Source organism: Sylvia atricapilla, chromosome 2 (genome assembly GCF_009819655.1).
Source record: "Sylvia atricapilla isolate bSylAtr1 chromosome 2, bSylAtr1.pri, whole genome shotgun sequence".
In the NCBI taxonomy this organism is placed as follows: Eukaryota; Metazoa; Chordata; class Aves; order Passeriformes; family Sylviidae; genus Sylvia; species Sylvia atricapilla.
The window spans coordinates 110700245-110720598 of NC_089141.1; the positions used below are offsets into that span (position 1 = coordinate 110700245).

The window sequence follows — 20354 nt, forward strand, 5'->3', positions numbered from 1 at the left end:
CTGGGAATGAATTATCATTGTGCCTCCTGACATATCTGGGTGGCAACATTTATAAAAGCAAGGGATTAGAAAGCCTGAATCTTTTAGCACGTCTCCCATTGCCCTCAGTGGGAAACAGTTTCGATGAAAGGTCAGGCAATTTGACCCTAAGATGGTCAGGACAGGAGAAAAATCCCCATCACCCACATTTTGAGCAGCACGGTATATTCCTCTCCAGCAACCTTCCCAGAAGTATTCCCAACCTCACAGTGATGATTTGTTTGTCCTAGTGGGGCACTTCAGTGACACAGGGGGACATTTTCCAGCTGAGACCACGCACAGTACGAAATGCAATTTTTTTCTGCTGGTGTTTTAATTACAGCAAAACCGAGCTCCACCATCACAACAAGCCCTTGCATTAGAAAGCAAGTTCCCAATTTCTCGTTGGATTTGAAACGGATGATTTATAATAGCATGAGATCATAATTAGAGGAGCTGCTACATATTTATTTGGTAATTTCCCAGAATATATTGGAGCTGATTCGAGTGCTAACTGGTTCCCAACCAAAGGCTGTACTGTGCAGAAGTTATTTTCTCATTCTTTCTCTCCCCCAGTAAATCTGGATAAAGAATTCCCCATTCTGTATGGTGACAAATAACTCCCAAGACCTTTTTCTCTATTCCCATGGCCCAAGCTAATTTAACTGGTGAATGGCTATAAATCTTCAAATGGTGAATTAAAACCACTGCCCTTGACGGTTATTGGTCTCCTTGCTCTTTTACTTCTAAGCCCAGGAGATAATTCTGTGGAAATGTTGCATTAGGGTTTGAAACCAGACACTTTCTCCTGTGGTCCCAAGCAGAACTCACCTGCTGCTTCTTGCTGCCATTTCCTCCCTCATCTTTTTAATGTCGCGCTTGCATTTCTCAATCTCCACCACTTTCAGGCCTTCCACTGCCAACAGAGGGAAACAACAAGGGGTGTTACCACGGCGAAAAGTCGCAGGATCTCGTTTCACAAGGGCGCAGAATTTCAGAGAGCTCTTGCCAGTGGGGTTATCCAGCGAGGCAGCCAGCTCCCACGGGCAGGTGCTGCCAAAGCCAGAGATCCTGGAAACCCACGGGAATTCTCTGCTGCCAATGCAGATAACAGCCACTTTAAATTCACTTTAAACAGGCGTTTTAAATTCACCGAGTGGCTAAAAACACCTCGGCTTTTCCACCAGCTCTTCTTGGTGCCTTTGCTTCTGGGCTGCAGAGCACGAATTAGAGGAAATCCTGAGCAGGAAAAAAACAAAAAAAACCAAAACCTCCACTCCCGTGATGGGATGATAAGCGTGGCTATGCAAACACGTCCCGGTAGGATTAGAATTCCCATTAAGATAAAAGGTTTTAATTCGGAAGGAGTTCCTGCTGAGCATTAAGGAGCTCTGAGAGGCATTGCTGGATACGGAAAAAACCGAAGTGAGAATGCAGGAGGGAGATAAAAAAAATGTTGAAAACTCGGGTGTAATGATAGTTTTTTTTTTTTTAAACTATTGAAATCCTGTCACTCCTTTCTGCCGATCAATTCTGCAATCAAAAGTTATTTCTACATGCAGCACAGAAAATCCTATATTTCCCTTCTGCGCGTAATTGTGAGAGCCACGAGGCAAAAAAAGTTTGATTGCCTTTTTATGCAGCAGGGCACTTTATTCTCCTGTAACCGAGAGAGGCCGACGCAGTGAGAGTGTGAGAATAATTCTCCCTTTCCTTTCCCCCTCGTTGAACTTGTCAGCTTGATCAAGGACACGGCACCATTTATTACCTCCGTGTCATTCACATGCAATGATTTCACAGCTCATTTGTTTACTGAACTCGGGGTTTTGCATGGATGAGCCACGGGCTCAAGGGAACGTACAGTCGGAAAAATCAGTATTCAGCAACTTTCTCTGGAAAATCAGTCTGGATCACGCTTATCTGGAGAGCAGCATGTAAGTGATAAAACCCTGCCTCGAAGGGCACTGCTCTGGAGATAAGCAGAGACCTGGGGTTTGTTTTGCTTTAGGAGAGTAACAACAAAGATTGGAACTGGGAAAAGGGAGAAAAGGTGTGTATGAACTAAGCTCAGAATGCCACATATAAGAAGAGCAAAGGGAAAGGGAGTTGGTTTATGTTTCTTCACAGGGATGCCCTCCTCTTAAAAACCCCATTTAGACATTTATATTTATTTTTTTTGTCTGTCATCGTTACAGGCAATTTCTTTGGGTGCTCACAACGTGGTGATGCAAGCAAGCTGCTGTCCTGCTCACTGGATATCTTCGTTCTGGATACCTGCCTACACTTTTTTTGGGTGCTTTGTTCAACAGCTGATCATCAGCTGCAGATGCCGTGCTATACCTGAGCTGCTGTGTACCACACTGGAGCATTCAGCTGGGAGAAATTCCTGGCTAGCCCATTTGCCAAGATTGGTAGCCAGAGCCTATTTGAAGCAGTGGGAGCCAAGCAGAGTTATCAGAGTGACAGGGAACTGCAGGGAGGAGTTCTGGAGCAGAATGGCAGCCCTGAGCATTGTTTTGTGCTTCATCTCTTTGATTTTCATCCCAGATCTCTCCGGGAGGGAGCAGAGAATTTACACAATTATTTTCTTAAGGTAGATGTGAAGTGCTTATAAATTGCAAAGGGCTTTTTGCCAGCTTCCTTATTCTTGTGTGGGCTGCTGTGCAGAGTAAGTCAAGCCACGGGACAAAGGGACAAAGCATTCCCAGTGCTCTCTCTGCATGGATCCCATTTTCCAAGGGGAAGTGACAAGCTTTAGCTGGGATTTAAAAATCAGCTACAAGAGATTTGGCTCCCTGAAAACACATCTCTGGTGTGGTCTCTAGGCGGGAATGGGAAGGAAGCTGAGGACATTTCATGTGAGGTGCAGATGTGGTGCTGTCACAAGCACTTATCCCCACACACACACACGTCCCCTCTGGGGAAGAAATCCTGGAGAGCACATGTGAAAGTGGTGGAAAAGGGGATCTCTGAAGGAGGCAGGAGAAAAGGCAAAAAATAAAAGCCCAATTCTTTCCCCATTTGGCTTGCAAATGATAAATGGCCGTGTCATGTGCACTGATTAAGGGCCCATTACATTATTCCGCAGCGAGAAATGCCTCCTGAAAAGACCCTGTGCTGTCTAAAGAAATCCTTGGGCTGGATCCAGCAGTGAAACATGGCCATTAGAGCAACCTCTGGGAGCCCAGCTCAAGCAGGGAGGTTGGACACTCCCCTCTCTCCCACGGTTTTGCTTCTCAAACATGACAGCCCAGGGAATTATTTCAGAATGCTGCAGACTGGGCTCTGTTGCAAACTCTGGAAGTCTGACTGCCAGCAGATGGGTGCACTTGCAGACAGGCAGCCCAGAGAGCCCCTTCCCACAGATTTTGCTCCCTCAGCTGCTGGTTCTGTCAGCAGTGGGAGAACTCAGGGAGAGAACCCTCCTCTGGGCAGGTTGCCTTCCCTAAACCAGCAATAAAGTGCTGCAGTGGGCAGGTGCTCAGTTTTTTTCCCTGCCAGGAATGGCATGAATGCCTTGGTTATCTCCCCCTCTGCAATGAGCTGCTCGTGTTGAGAGGCAGAGTGTGTGCCAGGGATGCCAGGGGCTCAGCAGAGCCCAAAAGCAGCTCCTGGCTGGGATAGTTGCTTGCTTTGGGCTGCCAAAGACCCACAGCTTACCTCATTTGCTCTAACCCATGGCATTGAGCCCTAAGGAGGGGAGTTGATCAGGAGTTTCACTGAAAATGCAAAGTGACTTAGCTCATTTTTCTTTTCTCTCTCTTTTTTTTTTGGGGGGAGTCAAAGAGTGAACCAGCAGAGCCTGGGGAGAAGCAGCAGCCAAACACACAGGGAGGAATTCATACCTGGGTGCATTTTGGGGGGTAGGCAAGCTGTAGGTTGCCTCCTCCATGGACATCCCTCAGCACCAGCAGCCTGAGGCTGGGCTGGCCACAGGGAGAGGTTTCCTTGCAGCTGCTCTTCAAATAAGGACATTTCTTCCTCTCCCTGCTGACAGAGGGATCAGTCTCCCCAAGCAGCTGCAGGGTCAAGGTAGCTTCTGGTCAGGGGAAGTTTCAGGAAAACAACTTCTTCCATGAACCATGAATTTATTTTTTTTTTCTTCCCAGCCAGCCCTAGTGGGAAAGTCCTTTCTGGAGCTGTAGTGCTGGGAAAGGCTCTCCCTGCTCCTGACTTCAGCACTGAGGACTCTCAAGGATGTGGCCTTTGGAGGCACAACTGGATGGCAGCACCTTGTTCATATCCCTTCCCTGCCTCTCTGGGACCTGTGTTCTACATAATGTACTGAAACAGCTCAGAAGCTGCACAAGGGGAAACAAAACAACCCGAAAAAAAAACCCCAACAGACCTCCAAAAATATCCAAAAAAACCAGAAAAGGAGCTCATTAACCGGGTGAATTTAATTTGGCTGTTGCACTGTAACAATGTGGTTGTGTTATGGTGCAAGGAACCACTGAAGGAGCTGGGGTTGTTTATCCTGGAGAAAAGGAGACTCAGAGGTGACCTTATCACTCTTTACAACTCCCTGAAAGGTGGTTGTGTCAGGTGGGAGTTGGTCTCTTTCTCCAGGCAACAACTGGCAGAAAGACAGGACAGAGTCTCAGGCTGTGCCAAGGGAAATACAGGTTGGATATTAGGAAAAAGTTTTTTACAGAAAGGATGATAAAATATTGGAATGGTCTGCCCAGGGAGGTGCTGGAATCACCATCCCTGGATGTGTTTATAAAAAGATTGGATGTGGCACTGAGTGCCATGGTTTAGTTGAGATGTGAGGGCTGGGTTGGACTTAATGATCTTAAAGGTCTCTTCCAACCCAGTCATCCTGTCACCCTGTCACCCTGTCATCCTGTGAAGGATTGCACTGACAGCAGAAGGAGGGTGTTACCCCTGGAATTACAGACCAAGCTCCCCAGTGAGGGTGAGACCAGGGTTAGAGGATCAGGGAGTGCAGAGGGATGGGGGGTCACTGCTGGGTGCAGGGGGGTGACAGACACCTGGGCCATGGGGGACACAGTGGGGCTGGCCAGGGGTGCTGGAGACCTCTGCCACAGGGGCATGGGAACAGCAGGACGTGGCCCCAGACCCCAAAGCTCAGTGGGGCTCAGCAGCCCCCTAAAGGGAGGACAGGAGGAGCTCTGGATGCTGGCAGCACCACCTGGTCCCCACACTAGTGCCACCACAGGCTCCCACCACCCCACACCTCACCACGGGCTGACCTGTGGCCTTTGGGGCTCAAAGCTGGCCAAATTACAAGGAATTAGAGAAAGTGGAGGGGCTGTGAGGAGCAGGACAGGTCAGAGGGCCCAAGGCACCAGTTCCCACTGTGACAGGAAGGAAAGGACACTCACATTCAACTTTTTTCTCCAGCATTGCCAAGTGGTTAGCTACTTCTGTTTTCAGCTCATTGATTTTAAAAACCCTGGAAAGAAAACCCTCATGTATTAATGTTATACATTCAATGCTCCACCTACCCTAGGTGCTAAAAACTTCTGCCAGCAATGTCCCATGTTTGTGTCTCTATGATTTGATCTGCCCAGCCACATTTGTCATAAGGAAAAGCAAATTTTCCATGGAAACGCTAACATTGGGACACAGAAAATACACCTGGGTTTAATTTGCAGAAAAAAATTAACAAGTGATACATTTTTATGGCCCTGGGAACATACTGTGGCTTTACAACACTTCATCTCCCCCTCTCTCAGCAGTGACTTGCTACTGTACTCCCTCTGCCAGGGAAGCAAAGTTAAACTGATAATTGTTAAATTGATAATTCATAATTGTCCAAGAGCAGCGTCTTGGTGTCTGCACATTCTGAAAACCTCCTCCCCTCCTGTGGAGTCACACTGGTGATTTGCTGGGCTGTGGTGGGACTGATCTGTCTTATTGAAACCAGCTGGGATTAAATAAGCAGCAACACAGATGTTGAGAAATCCTCTCTGAAGAGAGACATTTTTGGGTGATAAAGGGGAAAATGAAACAAATCTGATGATTTGACTGCTCAATGAAGAAGCTTTTTTTTTTTTTTTTTTTTTTTTTTTTTTTTTTTTTTTTTTTCTGCCTACGAGGAAAGGAGCATTTACTACTTGGTCTCCTTTTTAGATCAAAGATAATCACAGAAATTGCTTTTGGTTTAAGCTACTGTATTGCTGTCAGCAGGAAATAACATGTCCCAGACCTAAATTTGGCAGACAGAGTGGGATTTGAAAGATCTCTTTCATGCCCCTCTGCCTCCTGTGAAAATTTCACTTCAGGCTGATAAAAGAAATAGCATTTTAAATTAATAATGCTTTGCAGTGTCTTACCTCGAGAACTGCTCAGCAATCTGTCCCAATAAATTCTGGAACAATTCTTCTTTCTCTGAAAAAAAAATAGAAGAGAGACATGATAGAAAAAAGAAAAGAAAGGAAAGAAGACACTCTTAACCCTTCTCCAAAGTTGTGTCCCAGGCTTCCAGTTCTGGTGGTGAGGGCAAAAAAATTGTGTTGGTTCTTTGAAGAGTGACAGTGTTTAGGAATGACTCCTTGCCTTACCTGCCTTCCTCTTCCTGCAGATTACAGTTTCTCAGAAGTTTTATTTTTGGGAGGCTGAGGCTCTGAGAGGTGGCTCGTTTTGAGGCAGCACTTTGTGGAGAGGAGACCCCTCTCACAGACCTTGGGACACCCAGAATCCCAGCTGGATTTTGGCAGTTCCTGCTCACAGCCAGTGTCTCTACACCAGCAGCACTCAGTGACAGAGTGCCCATGAGCAACAGCACAGCTCAGGACCACAAAATAAAACCCAAACTGGCCTTTCAGCTTTATCCTGGACACCAATACTTCTGGTGCTAATGCCTGAGGACTGTGCTGCCTCGCATTAAAAAAAAAAAAAAAGTGCTGTCCCTGCAGAATGAGGGCTGCCCTTCCTGGTCTGTGGGATGGACACAGCAGGGGACAAGTTTCCCAGCCCCTTTTCTCTTGAGAACACAACTCGGATGGAGCTACCACGGGGATCCTGTCCAGATCCCATTGTTCCCTGAGTTCCTGCAGCACTGGGGAGCAGCTCTGGCTCTCAGGATCATCTGCAGGCTCAGGAAAGTCAGGCTGATGGAGCCCCAGCCTCTCCCCAAGGTAATCACAGGATTGCAATCACCAACACAGGGAAAAGCAAACAATCCCTCGAAACAGGACCCGAGGTTTCAAGGGGCAGCGCACTTTGGGAGGGAAGAAGTATGATCGCAATGTTTTCCCATTTTTTAGCGTGACCACGCAGAAAGGGGAAACACAAACCACCGAGTCCTGAGATGATGGTTTGGGATTGTTCCCTCTTTTCCCCACCAGCTCATGCCAAGTGCCCCAAAGTGATCGCTGCACTGGGGGTATGTCAAGGCAAGGAAACACGGAGTGCACTCACAAACACACTGCGGATTACAGAGCACCTATTTATACCCCACACAGAAACACCCCAGTGCCATTTCTGCAGATATTTCTTGTCCTTCCCCCAAGGAACACGATGCCTCACGAGTGCAATCACCAGGGCAAAACACAACATCAGATAGAAAAAACAGCCCAGCGTTTACCATTCACTTCTGAATAATAGCTCTTGTACCTGTGCGAAGGATTTGCAGTTCCTGGGGTATTAGAGACGTCAGCAATACTTGTCAAGAGCGTTCACATCGCTGGTCAAAACAATTTGGCTGTTATCCCCTGAGTCTCAAAACTGGAGCAAGCATTCTGTGCTCTGAAAGTCTCAGATCTAATTCTTTTTTTTCCCTTTTTTTTTCCCCTCTCCCTAGCTCCTAGCGGAGTGGCTAGCAGAAAAAACAGATTTGTTCTTCTCTCAGGGACCCATTTTCCAGTTTTCTCGCAAAGCCCAAGAGCTGAAACAAAGCAAATGCTACGTCCAAATTTAAGAGAGGAGGAAAACTTACCGTGGGCAGCACCTGGGGTGGCACCGAGTCCGACAGTGAAAATAAGCAGAGAAAGCAGAGAAACCCGTGTCCTCTCCCTTCAATGCTGCTCAGCCCTCTGACAGTGGCTGAAGCGTGCCAGAGACTGACAAGTTCCCTATAAACACTGTTCCAGTAAAAAAAAAAAAAAAAAAAAATCCCAACAATCTTACTTTCATTCCCTCCCCCTGTCAAAACTCACTCGGAGTACTAGGAAATTCTCATCCAGGGAACAGTCAGCTGCAATCTGATGTTTATGGATGTAATAAAAGACTTTGAAAATGAAGATGTATGTTTTTATAACCCTAGGGTGCAGTAAAGATATATGACTAAGAGTGGCAGTTCGCCTCATCTTAAAGAGACAAAGATCCTTTTCTCTGCCCTGTTCCTTTCCGAGGGGAAGACCTCTGGTAACCCCTGTTTCTGAAGAAAATGAGACATTGCTCTGACATAATTTAGTCTTCTTTGTCCCTTCCTTTGTAGAACCAGAAGGTTTAAGTGTGTTCTTGCTCCCTTCATTACCCTCTGCCTTCTGGTGTTTTTTATACCTCTGGGCAGGGCTGAAGCCCCAGGTGCACACAGACACCTTTTCCCTCAGATTGCTTCATTTGTTTTGCTGTGATTCCCTCCCTGCAAAGGCAATCCTGCTGCAAGCAGCAATGGAAGCAGCTCTGGGCACTTTGCTGAGGGTCCTGTTGTAGCATCCCTGAGAAAACCCTTTCTTCTCCCCTTCCCTTCCACCCTGAATGTGCCACATTTACAGATGCAGGTGTTGAGCAAGTCAGGTTTTTGCACAACACTCCGAGTGTCTTCCAGTTGACAAATGACAATTAGAACCATCACCTCCAGAAGATGCTGCAGTGGTTAATGCTGGGCAGGGGCCAGGCCAGCTCAGGCTTCCCCAGGCTCCCCATGGCTCATTCCCCTGCTCTCTGCAGGCACAGGGACTGCTGCTCTTTGCCCTATGGCCTCTGCCAAGCCCAGCAGGGAGCTTGGCCAGGACACTGTGGAGAAAGGAGCAGCTCTGTCCCGTCTCCAGCAGGTTCTGGGAAGGAAGCAGGTGCAGGGGAATGTGGCAGCAGCGTTTTTCCCTGCGGGAGGCTGGCAGGGAGAACTCCCCTTTCCCTGCCAGACTGGCACCAAGGTGCACGCTGAGCAGCTCGGCTGACCCTGCACTGGCACAGATGGTTTATTACTCACTGGCAGGCACCCTCTGCCTCGCACCACCCTGCTCAGCAGTGCCTCTTCCTCCACCCTCTGACCCTCAGGGACCAGGGCCAGGGAGCCACCTCCATCCTCCCACTCTCCCTGGCTCCCTTTGCCACCCTGGCAGCCTCAACAGGCTGCAGGCAGGGAGTCTGTGGGGTTGGGGTTGGAGGGGTAGCTTGGCTTCCCCCTGTCTTTTCTGCTTTGGCCAAGCAAGGCTGGGAGGGCATGGGCATCTCCCTTTCCATGCCAGCATCAGGCTGGTGAATCCCTGCTCTGTTTCTCACAAATGCTTCTGCCTCTGGCTCAGGCTTCTGTCTGCAATTCTCTTTCTGTGGTTTGCTTGTATGGAGGCAGTCAGAGCAATTTAAAAACCCCACAAGCAGCCGGGTGGACAAAAGCCTCGGGAAGGGGCAAATTTCAAGCCCAAACCCATGAATCTGCCATACTGAGCCCCAGATTCATGTCATTCACAGCTCAGCTTAATTTGGGCTGTTGCATGCAAATTCCCCATCAGGTGAGCAATCCCAAAGTCACATCCCAATGCACGGATCCATGTGAGATGCACATAAGGAGCAGCACGTGGGAGGAGGATTTTTCTCTCCCAGTCTCTCCCTCCTCAGTCTTGGCTGAGCTGTGAGCATGAACAAGACTCCGAAAGGAGAAGGGAGAGATGCCAGAATGAGAAGATTTAGACACAGTGACAAGCTCCTGTCGTTTCACAAAAACCAAACTGCGCAAGACCTCGGGTATTGAATCATCCAGGAGGAAAAAGCATCCCTGCAGATCTCCAGGGCTTTGCTGCCCTGACTTTGGAGAAGTCCCTGTGAATGTTTTCCTGGCCTTTCAGGACCACAGTGGGTCAGGCTCACTTGACCTCCACACCAGCTCCTTTCTCTGCTCTGTAAGAAACTCAACAGACTTTCAATTTTATCCCTCGAGAGGGTGCTGCTAATAGGGTTTGCTCATTTAATTGTCACCTCTGTCAAATCTATAAGTGCCTGAACGCTACTAATTAGAGCAACAACAGAGCTGTCAATTTGTGAGTTTTGAGCCAGTTTCACCAGGAGGACACAGACCAGAGCCCTTCTGCTGTTGGGAGGGAGAAGATGCTCAGTCAATTGGCTTGCAGATTTAAAAACCACAGAGAAAAGAGTTTGCCACAGGGGTTTTGATGCTTTGCTTGGATAGCCATGTGTCTTCTGGTCCAGGGCTGTAAGAGGAGGGACAGGCTGTGATCCAGCAGCTTCAGAGGCTCAGAGCCAGCCAGCTCAGGCCTTCCCTAACCCTCACCCTGACCCTAACCCTGACCCTAATCCTAACACTTGCAGACAGCCGACCCCACACATTGATTGCTGCTGTATCCAGTACACTCTGGAATAATAATTCTTTTTTTTTATTTCCAACCCTCTCCCATGACTATGGGCAGGAAATGAAGAACTGTTTCCTAGCAGGACTCCAGTGGATATCTCCTCTGCTGGATAGAAGCCACTACTTATATTTTTCCTCCTGAAGGATTATATTTCCCACCTTTTACAGCCACTGTTCCCTGTGTCATTCTTCTGCAGCTGCCTGGGAGACTGCTGAAAAGAGGTGCATTACCTCCCAGCACTGTGAAAATTGGGGTGACCCCCTTTTTGGCCCATATTTGGATGAGTTGCTTTGGGAAGCAGAATCATGCAGGCAGAGTTGTCTGAGAAGTGAAGAACAGAATAGAGCTGAGTTGTTTTGGTTTTTTTTTTTTTCTTCTTTTAATGAAGAAGAACAATTTCCCACTCTGTTTATTCTTCCTACTGTCAGCAAAATGTCAGGAATGCTTAAGATTAATGACAAGCCATGTGAGAGAGAAAAAGATACCAAGGAACATTAGTTCCATCACACTCAGCTCAACTTTCCTCCTCTTTCCATAGCAGACTCTGTCTTATGTTTTGATAATCTATGGCCAGATTTTTTTTTTTTTTTTGCCCTTTTCAGCTCAGATCTTTGGAAATCCTTGTTTTATGAAATGCAGGGAGTGAAGAGAGATCTTGCTGACACAGTGAGCTGTGCTCTGCACAAAGCAGAGCCATGTGCTGTCAGCTGGGGATGAAAAATGAGGGCCTTAGGAGAGTGTGAAAAGTCATCCACCATCCTATAAAAATATACTGTTAGCTTCATGTTAGGAGAATAGAAAAAAACATACATTCAGAAAGGAGTCTATTTTCTAGAAAGCCCCTCAATCAGCTTCCCAGCTGGTAGAACTCAGTGGCATTCCCTGGTGGAGTCATGCTGGCCCCATTTCTCTGTCATGGGGCAGTTGGAGACTGGTTACTCACACCAGCTGGGACACAGAGCCTCATGCTCCACCCCACCTTTTCCCATGTGATAATGCAAACAGGGTACTCCCAGACCAGGAGAGTGATGCTGCTGCAGCAAGGGTTGCCACAATAAGGAAATAATTTGACAGACAGCTTCTTCTCCTTCTCAGTCACGTGTGCCTTGGCTGTGACTACCTCCTTCTGGCAATCACTGACCTGTTTATGGCTTGTTACAAATCTTACTGTGGGTAGGTTCATCCCTGTTCCTACCCTCTGTGTTCTCTTTGCTCTCTGTTCACCTTTGCTCCCTGCACACACAATCTCCCCGCTGTTGCCTCTCTGTTTTCCCCACATTCTCCTTTCCAGATGTTTCTGCCAATGCAGATGCCTCAGAGAACAGCCTCAGTTCCCCGTGCCTCCCCTTCTAGAGGAAGGCAGTGCTGTCAGACACTCTGTTTTCATCCTTAATTCAGGAGACCCTAAGCCAGAAGATGAGCTGGGACAACCAAAACATCATCTCTCCTTCCCAACAAACTCACCCACTCCTGCCTTTTCCAGCCCCAGGCTTTCTGCCTCACTCCTGTCCTGCCTGTGCACTCTGTGTTTTTCCAGCACAATCATAACCTCCTGCCCTTTGTCTCTTCCCATTTGACTGCTCCAAGGAGTGTCCCCAGCTGATGTCTCCTCTCCTGCTGCAGCCCCTGCCAGCCTCTCCCTGTGGCTCCAGAGTGTCCAGGCTGCCCTGATGTGGGTGGCAGGAGAAGCTGCAGCTGCACAGATGAAGGAAACCCTGGGCCAGATGCTCACAGGAATTGCTCCAGGGCAAAGTTCTGCTCCAGTGTCTGAGCTACCAGCCTGAGCATGAGACTGGCAGGCAAGGAGAAGTGGGAGGAGTGGCACTGCCTGTGGCTGAGGAATGTGCTCCAGATGTGTTCTTTCACTCAGGCCCTCTTTCATCCTGTCAGGTGAATTTAAATATTTATCGCACTTGGAGCTACTGTGCCCACAACAGAAATGATGTTGTCTCCTCAGCCATTTGGAAATAACACGAGGCTCAGATGTTGTGCTCAGCTTTCCAGCAGAGCTTTGCTGAGGAATGGGCAGGTTTAACAAAACACTGCAGGGCAAGCTTTCATTTGGCTTGCCTGAAAAACCCTCACTGCTCCATGCAAGGCTTTTCCCAGGGCATCAGGAGTGCTGAGTCAGACCAGACAGAGACACTGGGAATGTCCCCAGGACTCAGCCATTCACCTGATCCTCAATCCATTGAAATTTGGGCACATTTTTTAAGCTTTTCTACAGAACACTGTAATCAAACTCTTCTTATTCTGCTGCAGCTACAACCATGACACTGACATCTTCAGGTTTTTGCATCACGGCCACATCATTTCCACATGCAGATGTTTGCAGATTCAGCTTTAGTTAGTTCAGCTTTATTAGGTTCAGTTCAAATGGGTCATTTTACCTGAGAGCTGCTCAGTCATAACTGGTATCACTTTGTATGGAGACCTGGAAGAGTCAGAGAGGGGTGGATGTAAGCAACACTCCAAATGCAGTTTGTATTCCACATCTGTACTCCCTGAGAAATTGGAAGAAATATCTGAATATACTCTAAGGTCTCTTAAAAGCTGTGAGTTTGAATAAGCAATGAGCACTTTTTCTGAACACACAGCCCTGTGATTTACTAGGAACAGAATCCCAGAACCATAGAATGGTTTGGGTCAGAAGGGACTTGAAAAATCATCCAGTTCCAGCCTCTTGCCATGGGTAGGGACAACTTCCACCATCCCAAGTTTCTCAGAGTCCCATCCAACATTTCCTTGAACACTTGAACACATCCTTGAACACTTCCAGGGATCCAGGGGCAGCCACAACCTCTTTTTGCTCTGTGTTCATACATTGTCCTGTGCAGGAGCTCCCTCCCAGCTGCTGGGGCTCCACCACACAGTATCGATAGGAGCAATGGCAGTGATAAATCATGATGAAATATGGGCCAAAGCCAGCAATGAGGAGACCTAAACTCATCACAGGCTTTGAGTTTGCTCTTCAAGTAATCTACTGGTTGTCACCTAGCAGAACAATCAGGAATAAGGGAACAACAGAGCTCAGAGCTTTGACAGCAAACACGGAGGGATGGGAACAGATGTTCTACATCAAACACCTTAAAGCAGTATTATTTTTTTCCCCTCAAACAATCACTCCCACTTTAACAAGTAAAAACCTTCCAAACCAGCACTCGTGTTACAGGCCAGCACAATTTCTTACTGTCATCCCCCTCCCTCTGGGCAGCTGCTCACCTCCCACTGCCCAAAAAAAGGTTTCTGCAGGCAACCACCTCCCTTGCCCCAGGGCCTGAGCCTGTTTTAGGGGAGCAGGTGGCAGCAGGGCTTACCTCTCAGTGTTTGCAGGCATCGTGGGATCAATGGACACCATGCAGTTGTCTGCTGTCAAAAGGGAGATGGTCGTGTTCCTGAAAAGCAAGTCCCAAAGAGGATTATTTGACCCAGAAATGCCAGCTGGAATTCTGTGCTGCTGCACAGTCATCTTCTCTCCTGCAGATGAATGTTTTCTCCTTGCTCCTGGCCTGGCACCTCTTGTTACCTCAGAGCAGAAAGAGTCAAAGCCCAGCACAGGATAGGCTTGATGCTTCACCCATGTGAAATGTGAAGTGGGATCATTTTTGATCTCAGAGCAGACCTTGCTCCCTGCTAATTCATTTATTCTCTTGGCTCATTGAATAATAATTTCTGTTAAAAAGCTGGATTTTGTGATACATTGACTCAGCAGCTACATATTGACTCATACCATATAAATGACTTTTGGTGCTATGAATGTCTTGAAATTATTTAGTTACTCATTTACCAAAACAAACAAAACAAATATCATGCTGAATATGAGACAGAAAAAAAAAATCTTTTTAAAATACTGTGTTAAGGGTGATCTCATAGGCTCAGATGTAAACCTTGGAGGTTTACTTTGGCTCCAGGATCCTGGTTGAAATGCAGTTTCCCTTTGAAAATCTTATTATGAAAATAAAATGCTAAATTTGCTGTGAACACCCTGATTGTGAATGATTAAAACTGCTGAACAAAGTTTCCTGGGTGATGGAGTGGAAGTATTTGACATAATGGGGAAATGAAAGTTATTAACCTCTTTAATGTCAAAGGGGAGGAAATAGAACAAACAGCCAAGGGCTGCCCAGCAGTTTATGCAAATTCAGTTTTATCTTTCAATCCCCAGAGCTGGTGTCATGCAATAAAATCATGATTAAAAGACTGGCTTATTTTTCTCCTGCACTTTTCCTGTATTGCAAAGTTGTGTGTCCAGAGATAAAGACTTTGCCTTGTTGCATCCAGTCTTTGCTCCTCGAGGGCCTTATGCAGACAGCAGATTTCCCCCTTCTAGAGGTGATTTGGGTTCTAGAGATGATTTAGGGGCTTCCTCCCCCTGCTCCACTGCCTAGAGGTGTTGCAGAGGCTGGATGGATGGAAAGATGGAAGTGGGATGGATGGAAGATGGATGGATGGATGGATGGATGGATGGATGGATGGATGGATGGATGGATGGATGGATGGATGGATGGAGGGATGGATGGATGGATGGATGGGTGGATGGATGGATGGACGGGTGGATGGATGGATGGATGGGTGGAGGGATGGATGGATGGATGGATGGATGGATGGGTGGAGAGAGGGATGGATGGGTGGAAGGATGGATGGATGGATGGATGGATGGATGGATGGATGGATGGATGGATGGATGGATGGATGGATGGGTGGGTGGGTGGATGGATGGGTGGATGGATGGAGGGATGGATGGAGGGATGGATGGATGGATGGGTGGGTGGGTGGATGGATGGGTGGATGGATGGATGGATGGATGGATGGATGGATGGATGGATGGATGGATGGATGTGGGATAGATGGATGGATGGATGGAGGGATGGATGATGGATGGATGGATGTTACACTGTCCCTCCCTGCATCACATCCCAGCCTCTCCCACACACCCACCCATGACCCTGGACCCCCCTCAACACTGAGATTCCACCTGGATGCTGCTCTTGAGGTTGAAGGGAACAAATGCTATTTAGATTTTTCCCAAATGGAAAATTACAGCAGGAGGAACACATGGACTTTGCAGGACAACATAGATTAGAAAATACATGCCCTGGGCAATGGATTTGGAGATATTTATGGTCTATAAAATGGTTCAGCTGAAGTGCTTTTTGTTTGGCAATCCCAGACCTAGGATTAGATTTTAAAACACCTAAGGAGAAAGCTCATTACCTAGTGGCAATACTTCTTGTTGGCCCCATTTTCTGTGTAAAAACCAGGTTCCAAACACGTGGCTGCATTTCACTCAATATGGGCAAAAGTGTAGTACTGAGATGTAAGTGGTAGGTGTGCCCAAAGGGCTGGGCTTCTTCACTTGCTTTTGATTTAGATTCTTTCTCCTCTGTTCTACTCTATTCCACTCTGTTCCTCACGTGCAGCCAACACCAATTTGGCTCAATTCCCTGCCTCCGCACTTTTCCAGCTCTTGATTGCCCCAGTTTCTTCTTCCAGCAGACTGCAATGAGAGACAAGCCTGAATAGCAGCTAAATAAATCATTTGGGGCCTGTCTTTAACTTGTTCCCAAAGGAAAGAAACAAAAGTGAAATGAACGTCACAAATGACAGACCTACCTTGGTAACCCTGTTGCGATGCAGAAAAGGTCCATAATATCTTTGGAATTGCAGTATTTACTGAAGATCACCTTCCAAAGGAAACAGCAGCAGCAGAGGGGGAAAAAATGAAGAAAAAGAGATAGGATGGTTAGTTTCCAGTGAGATATGAATCCTGTTCAGGCATGCACTGGGCTAATTTTAAGGCACAGTCTGTGATTTCAATTATCTGATTTGACTTGTGAGCTGGAATATTTCTCTACTGCTGTGTAATACCTCTGTCTTTGTTGATAAAGCAAACAAGCTCTGGAGACCCAAGTGCTGTTCAGAAGCAGAGCAATAACATGTGTGAGCTGAGAGCATGGGGTTTCTCAAAATGCAGCGTTGCTACAGGATGACAACAACTGTAAATTTAAGAGCGTAAAAGCCTGGATTTCGGAAGAAAACTGCCCAGATTTGGGCAGGTCCTGGGATGGTATAAAAGGGCACAGCTTTTTGGACTATACCAGTTTATACTAGGTTTAAAGTGAGCAGAGCTTGCGCCAAAATTCCTACTGACTGTCAGATGTTCTTGTTGTTAGGTCAGAAGCCAGACCTGGAATTACAAACTTTGCCACTGTTACCATCCCATCTGCCCAAACACCTCTTCATCCCCCCACCCTTCCACACCAGGAATCCCCAATGCAGAGAAGACTGAGCAGCACATCCCTTGATCCCACTTTCCTATTCCTGCTATTCCTGTGCCTTCAGTGAGACAATCCCATGCCACAGTTTTCCCCAAGACTCCTGTGTCCATCTGGACTTGTAGGTCATGGTCCTCCCAGGACCATGCAGTTAAAAAACATTTTATTAATACCATTATAGTGCTTCCCATCAGTCTCACAATGCCCTTGTGCAATATTTAAACTCTGTAATCTGAAGCTTGTTTCTGTTAAATTACTTGCCCTGTATCTTATCACGGGTGAGTGGCAGCCCAGAAACAGAACCCAGGAGTCTTGATTTGGTGTCTTGTTGGGCTCAGAGACAGCACACTGCCTCTGAAAGAAAAACACTCAAGAATTCAACAGCAGCACTCTGCATGAGGACTGTCCCACTTCAATAAATGCAGTATTTATAGGATGTCTGTCCTTGTGACTGAGGTCCCTGAGGTTGCTTCCAGTCCAAACCCACATCTCCTCTGTTGGGTGCATGTGGCACTAACAAATCTTCCAGTGCTCTAAATCAAAATCTTGTTCCTAGTGGACTTATTGGGAAAAAAACATAGCCATTGAAAAGTATCTCTGCTGCCAGTAACAAAAGCAAGCGTGGGTGGAAGAAAAAGAAAGAGTAGACATGAGAATAAAGGATTGGGTTTGAATGCTTCTGCCAGTGTTGTGCCCCTTTTCTCAGAATAGCTCTGAGTTCCTTTGAGTGACTGTGGTGGAGGCTTTGAACCTGCCATAGAAATTAAATGTCTCATTGCAGCCAGACTCTCCTTCTTAAAGGCAGGAACAACAGCAGGCAGTGGGGATGGTTTGTCCAGAGGCTGCTGGTGTTGATGGGATGGCTGCAGGCTGCAGGGGCTGGCAGTGGGGGAGCAGAGGGGGCAGTTTCCCTGCCCAGCACTGCAGCCCTCTCCTCTCACATCCCACAGGGAACAGCCACAGAGCCTCTGCGTTCAGGATGCAGCAGCTCAAAGGCACTTGTGGAGATTGACCTAATGGCAGAACTCGGGAGGAACGAGAAACTTGCATTTTGCAGATGAACAGGGACATGAAGATCAAAATTCTCGTCTCCTTGCACATGGTGGAAATGTGATTTTTGTGCACCCCATATTCTCAGGCAGGGTTTCTGTTGCCACCCATCACGTGCATGAGGGATGTGCATGTCCACAGACCAGCCTCGAGGTTGGTGACCCAGGAAACAGGGAATGTGTCACTTGGGATGACAGCTGGGAGGAGGCAGAGGGGCTGCAGCCGTGTTCAGTGAGGTGAGGACCACGCTGATGAAAAATAACAAGTCATCATGTAATTAAAGACTCCTCTGAAAGGTGTAGGTGCCAGGAGCTAATTAAGCCTGCAGCCTCACTCTGTCAGCCTTGACTTCCGAGTGCTTTAATTCCTGAATTGTCACAGCACTGGTGTGACAGGGCTCCTCCAAGGCGCCTTTCAGAGGGCAGGGGAAATCCCTCTGCACCTGGAGGTGGCACACGGTGCCAACCAGACCTCTGCCACTGGAAATGGGGAAGTCATGGTGGATCCCAGGGTGTGCTCTGCTGCCAGTGCCTGCTCAGAGGTCAGGGCATGGGAGCCTGAAGTTCCAGGACAGTGTGGGCAGCACAGCAAGTCCTGGCCAGGCTGGTTTGCTCTGGTGGTGCACAGACACTTCAGCAAAGCTCCAGCCTTCAGTTTCCACTGGTGAGGAGGTGCCTTCTTACTCCTGAGGGGTTTTGTGGCAGAGAAGAGGATGATGAAGGTCACTTCAAGAGGTGGGTATGACCCACACCTACTCTCACACCCACCTTCCCTGTGCTCTGCCCCAGATGAAATTACTCCAGGCAATATCTTCACAAAACGTGATTGCTGAGGCAGGTAGTAACTGCTGCTGGGGAAATGGGTGTGTTTTCAAAGTTGCCCAATGATTGACCTTTGGTTATTAAAGCACAGAAGCAATCAAAGCAATAAAACATAGCCAATGGAGTTCAGAGAGGGCTGAAATCCTGCTCCCAGCAGAACCCAGCATCCTGACAGACTGATAGCTGCTAAAATTGGCTGGCAGAATATTGGAGAGTACAACATGCAGTAACTGGGCAGATGATGTTAATTGTGGCTGAACGGAGGCTGAAGGCTTGTGATCTGCCAGAAGTGCTATTTCAGGTATTGAAGTTTCTTATTCTGGAAATCAATTGTTATTGACCAGGGCAGACAACAGAGGGAAAAGATAAAAAAATTATTAGTGAACATTAAAGATAAGAAAGGTGGCCTGACTCATAGAAAGCAGTAGGAGCTCTCAATGCACTGAGGATGAATTTTAATGTTTCCTTTTACTCCATGCAGTAGTGAAAGAGTGGGAAGAGAAACAAAGGCTGTGATACTAGATCATGAGCCATCTTCATACATCCTTTTCAGTTTTCCATACTTGGCATTTTTACTTGGGTTTGCTAAAACTGGACTTGTGAATCACCCACTGCAGTTTTGTACTCATCTCAGGATGCTTGTCCTCAGCTGGTTGTTTTTTTTTTTTTTAAATCTAAAAGCACATGCTATTAAAGTTTCCTTCTTTTGCAGCACGCTGAGCTTTTCTGAGCATCTCCCTTCTGCTCTAAAACACAGCAGCCAGCCTCAGATGTTCTGTAGCCATGTGCAATTGTTCCTGTTATTGTCTGCAGGCTCGTGTTCCCAGCAAAGTCAATGCCAGTTGTGCTGATGGAACACAATTGGGATGTGCTTTAGAGGATGGGAGGACAGCACTGAGTACTATTGATGGCTCCAGCCCAGTATAGGAATCTTTTTTGCCCAGAGTCCATTAGCACTGGGGGGACATGAGCAGCAGGAAGGCAATGTGGGGACACTGGGCTGGTGGCCACGCTTTGGGGCACGTGGGTTCTCCTGTGACCTGCAGCTCTGAGGACAGGCAGCACTGGCACTGGCTGCAGGACAGAACATCTCACCCAGCCCTGAGGAGATGTCCCTGCTTGGACAGATGTCCCAAAACCTTTGCTGCTCAGCCTGAGTCTCCATGATCATACATTTCTGGGGGTCTGATGCACAAATGTCATCTCCCTTCAGACCTGTCTCAGCTGTCTCTGACCCACAATAATCTTTCTCAGGTCCCTGTGGATGAGAAACCACTGCTGAGATGTGTCTTCCAGCATTTCCTTCCCTGCATTAATGCCTGGTGCTGGAAGATATCCTTGTTTAGGAGAAGATTGAGATCTAATAGAGGCCAAAGTCAGGAGACCACAGCAGTTCTGACAGCTGGGGTTAGGATCATGTATGTCTAGGATTTCCTGTAATGAAATTCCAGGTTTCCTCACAATACACATTTAGAAAGTGCATAGTCATGCAAGTCAGCCAAAAAAAAAAACCAAACCCACCAGGGATGAAGCTCCAGGGATAAAGAAACAGAGGATACAGGGACTCTGATATTGCCTGGTGGCATGAAAGACTCCTGCAAGACCAGTCAACACAAGACACTCAATTTCTGAAAGCAAAGGCAGAACTGAAATCCTGTCTGAGCAGAGTCACAGCAGGGACAAACCAC

At 47.4% G+C, this 20354-nt stretch overlaps 1 protein-coding gene across 3 annotated transcripts in view; it reads right to left on the reverse strand.

Moving 5' to 3' along the window:
• PDE9A (phosphodiesterase 9A) overlaps window positions 1–20354 on the reverse strand; it is a 51082-nt gene that overhangs the window by 21395 nt on the left and 9333 nt on the right. Inside the window, exons 2-7 of one of the 3 annotated variants that reach the window (XM_066314117.1) lie at window positions 16134–16204; window positions 13838–13915; window positions 12911–12954; window positions 6321–6375; window positions 5367–5437; window positions 850–934 (exon numbers count right to left, since the gene is read on the reverse strand). In XM_066314117.1, coding sequence (XP_066170214.1) covers window positions 850–934; window positions 5367–5437; window positions 6321–6375; window positions 12911–12954; window positions 13838–13915; window positions 16134–16204 — 404 coding nt within the window. Of the gene's footprint in view, window positions 1–849; window positions 935–5366; window positions 5438–6320; window positions 6376–7924; window positions 7996–12910; window positions 12955–13837; window positions 13916–16133; window positions 16205–20354 lie in introns of those variants that run through there. The other 2 variants (XM_066314116.1, XM_066314115.1) reach the window with 2 other exon arrangements.